Source organism: Mercenaria mercenaria, chromosome 1 (assembly GCF_021730395.1).
Source record: "Mercenaria mercenaria strain notata chromosome 1, MADL_Memer_1, whole genome shotgun sequence".
Lineage (NCBI taxonomy): Eukaryota > Metazoa > Mollusca > Bivalvia > Venerida > Veneridae > Mercenaria > Mercenaria mercenaria.
This window is the reverse complement of record NC_069361.1, coordinates 103,658,272-103,670,364: the sequence shown is the minus strand read 5'-3', so window position 1 is coordinate 103,670,364 and position 12,093 is coordinate 103,658,272. Positions and strand designations below refer to the sequence as shown.

At 34.5% G+C, this 12,093-nt stretch overlaps 1 protein-coding gene across 4 annotated transcripts in view; it reads right to left on the bottom strand.

Annotated features, from left to right (window-relative positions):
- LOC123528107 (uncharacterized) overlaps positions 1-11,731 on the bottom strand; it is a 63,226-nt gene extending 51,495 nt beyond the window's left edge. For 3 of the 4 annotated variants that reach the window (XM_053519353.1, XM_053519348.1, XM_053519361.1), the window contains exon 1: positions 11,612-11,703. In XM_053519353.1, coding sequence (XP_053375328.1) covers positions 11,612-11,628 — 17 coding nt within the window. In that variant the 5' untranslated portion in view covers positions 11,629-11,703. Of the gene's footprint in view, positions 1-11,611 lie in introns of all 4 variants that reach the window. The other variant, XM_053519357.1, reaches the window with a different exon arrangement.
- Positions 11,732-12,093: the final 362 nt, after the last annotated feature.

Sequence of the window (12,093 nt, the reverse complement as noted above, 5' to 3'; positions counted from 1 at the left end):
AAAACAACAGATTTTTTAGTAAATGAACAGCATCTTGACACAAAACTTATCTGTCAAATACATATTTTACTGTTCTGTCCCACAGAGTTGGATACTAAAATTATTCAAAATGAGTTGTCCCCCTGTAAATAAGAATGCCATTTGTAAAGAAATAAATGTAAACAATGGTCAAAAACGATGTTTTACATACTTATGTAAAGTTTAAACTCTCGTACGATGTTGCAAATGCATCAAAACAAAGACATGTAACAGCTTTTTAAAAATAGTGAGTTTTTAAAGGCACTGAACTGTCCAGAAGTGTGGCCCCTTCATGCAGTCCCTTTCCGGAATTCAATAAATATATGCATAAATTGACAATGGTTTTGTAAAATAATATAAATATTTTATATGCTGTTAAATTTTCATGTAAAACAATGCTTTCTTTCTATGATTTGATGACGTTCGAACCTTTTTTCTCCGTAACATGGACCTATACCTTAAAAATTATGTATCCAAAAATGGTATCGTCTGTTTATCTGTTAAACTGAATGAAAAGTCCGCACTTTGTTTCATTGTTTTTTGTTTTGTTGTTTTTTTATCTTTTAATGCACAACTTCACACTTTGTTGCATGTTTATAAAACATTTTTCATGATAAACATAGTTTCGGGCTCTACATTTACGGTTTCTTCGTGGTCATGGATTCGTCATCATCATCATCATCATCATCATCTAATAATGTAAATGATTAATGATTATCTTCTTCTACTCCTCTCATTAAGTACTGTGTCATGAATGTATCTTGTAGATGAAAACATGAAGATCGTATTACAAAGGTCAAAATATACAATATTTGAAAGAATAAGTATTCATTTGTAAATGCTAATTGACTAAGGTATTGTCTATTGTCCGTAAGTACCGACCTGGCACTCATTTATCTTCACCAGTTTTATCGGGGGTTTCCACGCAAAATCACCTCAGACCATTTTTTTTAATTCAATGAAATGTTGTTATCAATGTTACTTTTACTCTTACAATATCTGCTTAACATATTTCACGAAATCTGATTGTTTTCTCTTGTAGATCTAGTATTCATTTTCAGGAAACGCTGGTGAGAAATACTTTGTCTTTCTATCAGAGATACTTTTAAATATCTTTTATTCAACATTTTCTATAACGTTTATAAATAGACCATAAGGTTTGATCAGATAAGTATGGCAATATTTCTACCGATAAAATTTGGGGTACATACGCAGGAGTTGAGCCATAAATACAGTTAAGTAGCTAAACGTTTTGTCCACACAGCTATTTGCACATGTAACATTGTGAAAATTATACAGTACAGAAATATATATGCAATATTTATATCGCTATTTAACTTCAGACATGGAAAATTAATTTACGGAGTGTCAGGTCATTACTTACGGACAATAACACATTAAATAAACATTACATTTTTAACTCATCTAACATTCTTTTCACGTGCTCAAGTATGGTATAATACCTGTGCACGAGCGCAGGTATGGTATGATACCTGTGCACGTGCGCAGGTATGGTATGTAGGTATTCATTTTGGTTATTAATAGGGATGGCAACGAATAGCAATTTTGGTATTCGAATATTCGGTCAACCTTTCGAACGAATATTCGAATATTCGGTCATCAAATGATCAACAAATAAACTCAAAATCTTATGATTTATCGTACCCTAATTAGCAGCGATCTGCATTAATTCTACTTTCGTTTACACCGGAAGTAATTCAGACATTGACGAATTAAAACTGACTAATCGTTCTCAGCTCTTGTTCATCTTTTTGAATATAAAATATTTGTTCCTTCATTTACATATAATTTATATAGTTTTTACTTATTTTTACATGGCCCTCCCGTAAGTAAGGTTCTTTCCACAGATATTACACGTAGCCGACACCCTATTGGATGATCGCGTGAATTATTTTAAAAAGACAGGCGGCATTGCTTCATTTTGACAGTAGATTCACGTAATAGCATGAACAATATTTTCAATTTAACGAAGTGTAAAATTAAGACTGTGGGGGTGTCTAATAAAAGATATATTTTGCTTAGCTTTACCCTTTGTCTGAATATTGAGTAGATTATACTATTTTTTTTTCCATACGAACTGCATTTATTATCAAGAGGATGTTCCGTTTTCATTAAAATAATAAAAAAAGTTTCAAAAACCTAAACTTTTTTTTTTTTTAAAATAACATTCATCACATTTGACTTGTTTTCAACACTTTTCGGTACTTTTCTTTACTCAAATACATCTTAAATCGACTTTGAATGAAAACCGAGTCATTAGTTCAAGTGCTTTCTAATGATTTTTAATTACATGCGGTTCGCACCTACCGAAAACAAGGCGATTTGTAACGGATTTACATCAATTAGAGACCAATAGAATTTCTAAAGGTAAGCAATTAGCGGTACTTACTACAGGGTACGATGTCATCACTATAGCGATGTACAATCTCGGCACGTTAATATACAAAGTGACACGTCTGACAGTGACAGAAGCCATTTTCAGGCGTATCTACTATGAAAGCAAAGTTTGGTAAATTAGATAAACGAAAATACTGGATCTTTCATTTGGTTTTCGTTTATTTCTTATTATCTTATATTTTTTTCCGAATATTCCAATAGTGAAACAGTATTCGAATATTCGTGTCATGAACGAATATTCGAATATTCGTTGCCATCCCTAGTTATTAACCTGCACAGAACAATAGAACAGTTGTGTAAATATTGAAACAAAGTAAACTATGCTAAAGTGTGGCGTGTGGCCGTTAACTGTTACCTATTGTAATCATGGGTTGCATACACACAATAGAATTTGAATAGCGGCGGAGCAGGGCTTTAAAAGAACTTGTTTCACAATCAATGTAAAGTCTGAATTTGAAAACACAGTATTTTATAAAATTTGCAGTTTGATACACATGCAAATTCAAAGGGAATATTATTTTTTTGTTGTGGCAGCTTCAAAATGGGACCATGTCCCCTGCCCCCTCTCCTCCTCATTTTAACAAATACAAGAAATGTGGAAATTTCATGATAACCAGGTTTTCAAACTTTGCATCACACCATCATGTTCTGTTTCTGTTATACATACTTCACTGATCCAATCATGCTATTCAGAAGTACAGTCTCATACAACAAATGTAGCTGTGTCAATGTCATATATCATGCCTGACTCAATTCCTTTGTTTCACCATGACCCTATGGCCCCCAAATATATTCCAAACCTCTGTCTTTGGTAGAAGCTATCTATACTCCAAATTTGCAGGCAAAAGGGGTACTAAAACCAAAGATATTGAGCGGAAACCATAATTCTGTTTTTAGTTTCCGTGATCCAAAGCCAGTTCTTCATATAAACTTGCTAAACATCAAGTTTGAGTATAGTAAGGTAATTTGTAAGTGTGCAGATTAATTAAGTTATCCTGACCTTGAACTTGACCCTTATGACTCCATATATTATCCCAATCTTGTTTTTTTTTCTCTATAAGCTACCTACATAGGCCAAGTTTAATTTCAGTATATCAATGTTAACTAAAGTTAAGGAAACCTTTTATTCTAATTTTAGTAACAGTGGCCTTGACCTTGAAGTTTGAACCTAGTAGCCTCTATGTAGTTCCAAACTCTCTCTCTATGCAAGCTACCTTTATTCATTGCAATCTATCTCTCAAGTTACTGAGCCAAGATGGCCCTAGGTTGCTCACCTGAGTAACATACCATAACAGCGTAAACATGTTTGACCTAGTGATTTCATGGATACAAATATTCTGACCAATTTTCATTAAGACTGGACAAAAAATGTGGCAAAAGTTTAAACAAGAATTTTCATTGATTTAACCTAGGTTTGACCCCACATGACCCAGATTAGAACTCATCCAAGATTTCATGAAAACAAACGTTCTGACAAAGTTTCAAGAAGACTGTACAGAGCAAAAACGTGGCCTCTAGAGTGTAAACAAGATTTTCCTTTTATTTGACTTAGTGAGCTAGTTTTCGACCCCACATGACTTAGATTCAAAAGCATCCAGGTATTAATGATAAACATTCTGACCACCTTTTATGAAGACAGAATCAAAAATGTGGCCCCTAGAGTGTAAACAAGTTTTTTCTTTGATTTGACCTAGTTTTTGACCCCAGGTAACCCAGATAAAAATCATCCCAGATTTAATAGAGACAAACATTCTGACCAAGTTTCATGCACATCAAATGAAAAATGCATACACAAGGTTTTTCTTTGATTTGACCAGGTGACCTAGTTTTTGACCCCAGATGACCTAGATTCAGCCTTGACCTAGATTTCATCATGAAAATCATTCTGATCAAATTTCACGAATATCCAGTCAAAAATGCAGCCCCTATTGCACACACACAGTTTTTCCTTGATTTAACCGGGTGACCTAGTTTTTGACCCCAATTCTCATAGTTTCAAACTTAAATTGTGGTCTCTAGTGTTAAAAAGATTTTTCTTTGATCTGGCCTAGTGAACTAGTTTTTGACACCACATGACCCAGACTCGAACTTGGGCTAAAGATCATCAAGATAAACATTCTGACCAAGTTTCATGAAATGTAGCCTCTAGCGTGTTATCAAACTTTTCCTTTGATTTGACCGGGTGACCTAGAAATCATCAAGACAAACATTCTGACCAAGTTTCATAAAGATTGAGTCCAACTGTGCCTCTAGGTGTCAACAAGATTTTCCTTGATCGACTACACCTAGTTTGACCTACAGACCCGTTTTAATCTATCAGACAAACATTCTGACCAAGTCAAGTTAGCATGTTCAAAGCAAATGTTGAGGACGATGCCGAAGCCAGACAAGGGACCATCCAATATACCATGACGATTCATGCTCAGGTGAGCTAAAACAAACTTCTAAATAAGAAATCACACTTGTATCTACAGACTGGTAAATTAGACGCATTAGCTAAGACACACGTAGGAAACCCATAGCCACAGTAATATATCTAGCTGACAATAACAATTTAATACAATCTTATACAGTCCCTGTTATCTTAATGGTGATTAAAGTCTATGTCCTTGCAGTGGTTTGACAATTGGAAGACGATAATGTGCTATGTCCCTTAAAAAAGAAATTATAGTCTTACAGCAGAACACACTTCTCTTTAAAGTTTTTGGCATAAAAAGTGATTCATAAATCTTCATTAAGCCAGTTCTGATGTAGAATTGGGAATGTTTTACAGTCAAACAAGACACAGCATTTAAACACAATAAACTTGGGAGCTTACCCTGTATTATAATACGCCAAAAGGTCCATGATCAAGCACAGAATTTGAAATTTATCAATAACTCCAGAAGTCTACTTTAAAAAAAAAAAACCTGTATGAATAACACCAAGATGAATCGTCAATACTAGGTCACCTAAAAATATAACAGAAGTCAGAACAGAGGTGAAGTTCTGTGAGTCGGCAGTTTCAGCGTGGATGAAATCTTGAAAACTGCACAAATTGTCTATTCTTCAAGCAGCAGCCCAGATTTGGCAAAAAAATAATTTCTTCAAATTGAATTTGATCATATTATGAACATTCGAATTTGAATTTGTTTCTAAAATATTTAACCAATAAAAAAAAAATGACCGCTCGTGAATCGAACCACGCGCACAATAAAATTATTTCCGTCGTTGAACCAATAGGCAAGTGAAGTAGTGTATATTCAAATCAGAAAATTAATCGATACAGTTACTGATAAAAGCATGACAAACGTTTTCGATTTTTCATCGTCAAGTATAAAAACAGCAAATTCTCATGTGTTTTCGTACATATTTTGTCAGTAATAAGTTTAAAGCCTCTAAGAAATAGCTTTTTTTAAGAACTAAAGTTCAATAACGCGATGCCCTCGTGGCATCTTGTCGGAAAGACTAAGTAAAATGAGGTTAAGTCAAAGTCAAATGAGGCAGTATTCCTGAAGATGAGAATCACAGTACATCTGCCTGTATCAATCATTCTAGTATGGGTATTTTGCAACTAGTCATTTGTAACGCTAATTCGTAAGACGGAGAAGACTGACAATACTATATTAAATATCTCCAATCATAGACCGGGCATAAAAAATTATTTTGTTGTTGTTGAACGATCCGGAGCATGCGCTTTAATCAAGCAGAATTACACAAGGTCCTTAAAAAATACTCTTTAATTTTCATAAACAAAAAGTTAAAAATATCTCTTTTATTAGTGATGTTTTCAAAATTTTTGAACTATTAAACAACAATCTTATCAGTCTAGTATTTATTGTAGCCAAATCCCTACTGTGGAATTTATAACTGTGACAATATCCTAGTAGAGTACACAGCAATGATGCTGCACCTAAGAATTTCACGGCAATTAAACATTGATAAAAGTACAGTAAAAACATGCAGCTGGAGGTCGCAGGATAAAGCACAATCTCGAGTTATCCAGGTTTCGAGCGAACAAACATAAATTGTCACATCATAATTATTGTTCAATTTAATGAATGGCTATTTACTTCTTCTTTGATGCAACACTATACTGATTAAAGTACAAAATTTCATAACTATCTTTTTCGATCCACAGAAAGATGTTTTAGTAATCAGTAAATTGATCGATATTTGATCAATAAACTTTTCTTCTTTAACGTTTATCAATAATAAATTCATTATAAAATAATACCGACAAACAAGTGCTCCAGCTAGTTAAAAAAGGGCAGGGTTGCTGCACTGTAAAAGGGCACATCCTAGGGTGGTGGCTCGGACCGTCTCCCGGAAAAAAATATAGATCCTGCATACAGTGCATTTTAACATACTTTAGGCATGGAATTTGGCATAATTTAGGCATGTTTTTTGGCACACTTTAGGTATGGTCATTTAATAGGCTATGTCTGTCATCTCTAATGCACCTATTTATTAACTAAAAATTCTGCTGTTTGTATTTTACTTGGCATTGATTTTCAACTTGTAACATTTCTTTGTAATTACATACTGAATAACAATATCTATGTGTTTAGGCCTATTTTACTTGTTACAATTTCAGTACACATCTTCTCCATGTAGGCTACTTGATATTTATAAATTTATACCTGCAACATATTATATACAGAAAATAAAGTTTAAACTTCCACTTAAATAAATGAAATCAGGCAAAGTTTTTAACTTACAACAGTCTAAAAGCAAGTTTAGCACTTGTAATAGACATATTCCAGGTATCCAAAATTTTATATCCGGATATGGTTACACTTTTTTCTAAAAGTCGTCGAATGTCCAGTTTAAACAATATTTTTGAAAAAATATTATGATGCAAAGACAGTTTAACGGCATTTCACAGTATCTGACATTAAAGTGTACCCTGTCATTACATCTTAGTAAACTAATTTCAAAGAAATCTTCATGAAAAATCGGCAATTTCACAAAGCAGACGACAACTTACTTTCGATTTCAAAAACTTGTAAAACAATAAAATCAAAATATTTTCCTATTTAAATTTGATTGTGATCGATTTTTATTAATTACATATAAATGTCTGTTGTCTGGACTTAAGTTTCAGTTGTGTATAAAGGGGTATTTACGACTATATTACCGAAAACGAAAGTACACTTTGACAGGTGGCGCGAAATGATAATGATTTCAGACTGGTTTGCAAACTGTTTTAACACTAAGGTTCAATGATTTTAATGCTAGTGGAGCAGTCTAAAATATCATGGTCTGCCTCGGGCACGATTACAGCAGGTAATTGTTTAATTGTTTGCTAATTATGTCAATGCCCCCCAGCGTGTATCACTCAATAAAAAGGGGGCAATAAAGCTGTGTATTATAATCACTGAGGCAAAAAAGGGAAGTTTGGCTAAAAAAAAGAAATGAATGGTTGTAAAACGGGCAGGGTGCCTGGCGGGGCAACAGGGCGGAACGAATTTCGGAACGGGCGATGCGCCCTGCTGTAAATAGCTAGCTGGAGCACTGCCGACAAAAAAACATTTAACATAGACTGGGAATAGACTACGCAATTCTCACTGCGTGTGAAAATTTTTGATTAACCGATACATTCTGACCGCCAAAGGTGTGAAAAATTTTAACACTTCTGCTCGAGTTTGCCAGAAGAAATAAAGAATAAATTGATACACAGGGACCAAGTGTCATGCTCAAACGATCGAGTTATTGACACTCGACCCAGCCATGGTAATTTCGCATAGAAAATAGAAGGAAATCGGTCGGGACTATATGAATTGCTCGGGCGAGCCCAGGTGCTCGAGTCATAGATGCTCGAGCGAGCAGTGTTTCACTGTAATTCTACTTTTTTCCCTTATATTTCATGCATCTTTCATCCTTCTGATATATTTGTGCGTTTAACTTTCTATTAATGTTTTCTTAAACAGCTTGACATAATAATTATGCAGGTAAACAAATATGGCTAAAATAAGAGTACGATGAAACGACGCACTTGACTGGTTTGCTTATCTTCACTCCTTGTGTAACCAGTACATCGGAAATTGTGAAAAAAAAGGTTGTAATAGCTTTAAGTACATGTAGATAATTTATGTCATTAAATAACAATGTATATCGAATACATGATTACTCAAAAGTTGTTTAGGATAAAAAAACTTTTTTTAATCTTAATTCATTTAACCCAGAATTCAAAGAGTTTTGAGGTATACTATATCAAACATTAATTCATGCAATGCAAGTTGATAATAAACTGAACTGTAACTGTGTTTGGTTTTATTAATTAAGTTAAATCTAAAAGATGTTTTTGTCATGTGTTTCAAAATGTCAATAATTCACTTCACTTAATTGTGGATTTCTTATCACGATGATGACCTTCTCGCTTGGATGCATCGTCACCCAGTAAAAAAAGAAGAGTGAGAGCCTGACGCTGAATTACCCAAAAATAATCGGCCTAATTTGCAAATATGCTAATAAATGAAGAAGTCATAGAAAAGAGAATTTTTTAAAAGGCTTATTTTTAACATTATTACACAAATTTATGCAAAAAAACTAAGCTTGCAATCAGCATAGGGTGTTAGTTTTAGTATGATTGACAGGTGCAGGTTGCAGGCACACTAACAAATTCAAAGGTAATGATGTAATGGCAATTCCAGCTACTTGAATACGAGGTAAAAAAATTATGGCTTCGAAATGACTAATGTACACAAAGAAGTATAAAATACACAAAATGGCAACAGGAGATAATCTCGCGTAAGCTTGTGTCAGCGCGTTATCTTACTGAAGCGTTTGCCGACTTGATCAATTATTATCAAATCAACAGATGCTTATTAACCTTTAGCCTGCTGGCGGCAAGTGATTCTGCTTTTGCGACTAGTGCAGACCAAGATCAGCTATCACGGTCTGTACTGTTCGCTATTCAGTCAGTAAATTTTCATTTAATACCCCGTTGAATAATAAGTTGTATAATGACCCAAATAAAATGATGGACCAGTCCATTTTAGAAATTTAGCAGGGTAAAGGTTAAAGTGTAACAGTCTCTGGAAAAATGTACAGCCTCGACTGGGACTCTAACCTCGGCCCTTCGGCTTACCCAATTGGAAATAAGCGATTAGTTTTACTTTGATGGGTCATCCAAGGTGTTAAGATCATATCTTTATTCTATGTCATAAACTATAAAATACACTTGACCTAATCTTTCATGTATTAATTAGTATATCTATTTTAAGATCTTTATAAAATTCTAATCAAAGCATTTTAATTTATATTGGTCACTGTATACATGTATTTTTACTGTAAAAGTTATACATAATGTTTTATGATCTTATGCCTGAATAAATTTGAATTGAATTGTGCCAACACTCTACCAATTGAGCTACCGAGGTCACCCGATACGAGAACCGCTACCTTCCCTCTTATTGCGAGACATTGGCACTCCTGGCCAATGTCTGCCGCAGACTGTTAACCAAATTCAGATGCACACCCAAGCCAAACTGCTTCACCCCGCATGGGCTCCAACGGTGAACATCTCGGTGGAACCTCCAAATGTAACAGTCTCAGGAAAATTGTGCAGCCTGGACCAGTACTCGAACCTCGGACCTTCGGTTTACCATGCCAATGCTCTACCAGTTGAGCTACCGAGGCCACCCGATACAAGATCCGCTACAGAAGTATTACACTGGCGATACAGCCGGCATGTAATAAACCGAATCAGGTCTAATTTTCAAACGACAGCTGTTGATTTCTCAGACTTCCAATCATAAATTCATTCATGCCCCGTGTAGAAAATACTAATAACATTAATTAACAGCAAAATCATTATAAACAAACCATCTGATAGACAGTTTTTCACCACACAAATTTTTATCCTTCTGCAGTCTGTTTCATACACCCAGGGATATAAATTAACACTCAGGCCCTATTAGCCATCTGGGCTCCTTACAGGCAAATTCTAGGGGCCTTAAAGTTAGGGGCCCAATCATTATTAGCGGAAAAATATACTAACAGTGGTTTCGATCGACATACTTAATAATAAGTCTTGTAATTCGCTTTCTGCCAAAATACATCAATTTCTTAAATATAATTACAGAACACTCATCATACTCACACTGAAAAGGAAAATTGTAATCAACCAGTGTTTGACATGTTCTAAATATAGGATACAGCCTCTCAAACACAGACACACTTAAAGTTTGAATGATTTTTGCAGCACTCAAGGATTTGGGTTGTTTATGGTCATTTTGATAGAGGCTGCACGCTTATGGACATCTGAATTCTAGTATTTTATTATAGATATGGCACAAAATGTGCACCTCAGACTTGTAATTTTCTCCAAATAGAAATTTCTTTTGAACCTGTGCTTTTGTATACTAACTAATTAAGCAATATAGTAAGTAACCCCAGTAACCAAATGTATATAGTAGGTTACAAATGGACACACTTGTGCAGAGGTGCACATTTTGGGCCATATATGTTTTATTACATTGTCGAGTTACAGGACTCGCAACCCGTCACGAAATTATTACTTGTACAAAAAGTACAAACCTTGTTGCGGTCTGTGTTCTATGCAGCGGCGGTCTGTTAACAGCCTATTTTTCATTAAAAGTCCTCATTGGCCTTAAGTTTAGGTCTTTTAATAATCCTGATATTTCCTATTGTCGCCGCAACCGGCCATTCTAAGCTCTTTAACAACCTTCAATAAACCTCTACTTTCTAGTGCTGTATTTCTATGGGCGCAGCCCTTGTTAGTGACGGAGTAAATGAACCGCGTATTCTGATTAGTGGTATATATTGGTAATTTTAATTGGTCTATTTAAGTAACTTAGTGCATATTAATAAGACAGTCTCGGAAAAACCCATAATATCCAAAGCCATTCGCCGGCTTGGCGACTATTTTGGAAAATTGACTCGACCAGCTTCAAATCTGGTCGCGCTGAGCGAGTGTTAATTTATATCCCTGACACCGGTATTTTCTAAAACGAGATCTCATTCAGCAGATGTTGGCGAGATTTGTTCTATATGCCTTTCAAGTTGAAACCTTTCAAGTTGTAGATCTATTTATTTTTATAGCTCGTTTTATGTAAAGCCAAATAAATTGAAATTATGGTCACAATTTAAATATTTCTACTTCATGTTTTGGTGAGATGCCAGAAACTTTTAAAATTTACTTTATTACAAAACAACTCTAACCACTAACTGATAAATCTGTGACATACGTGTTGATATGTTATCCTTAGTGCATTTTGTAAATATACATTTAACGCGGTAAGGAATTTCAATTTTTGTTGATCGCCGCCATCTTGATTTACATTGGCAATACCCACAATCCTTTGTGTTGCGGCAGGTGCTCCAAATAATTAGGCATAAAACCACTAAACGTCTGTAGGGTGCAGTATGTAGGTTACATTCTACCAATTCAGTTCCTTTTTTATTTCATATAAACAATAAAATATAACATTGATATGAATAGAAAACTTCATATCTGCATCAAAGACAACTCCAAGATCTTTCTCACTATGTAATCTGATTGTTACTACTTTTCATATAAAAGGTATCAATAATTTCCCTTTTCCCAAAATGTAAGTGCTTGTACTTCTTACTGTTAAATACCATTTGCCATTTTTGAGCCCATTCACATGCACTAAACACACTATCTTGAAGTATTAACTCTTGTGCAGA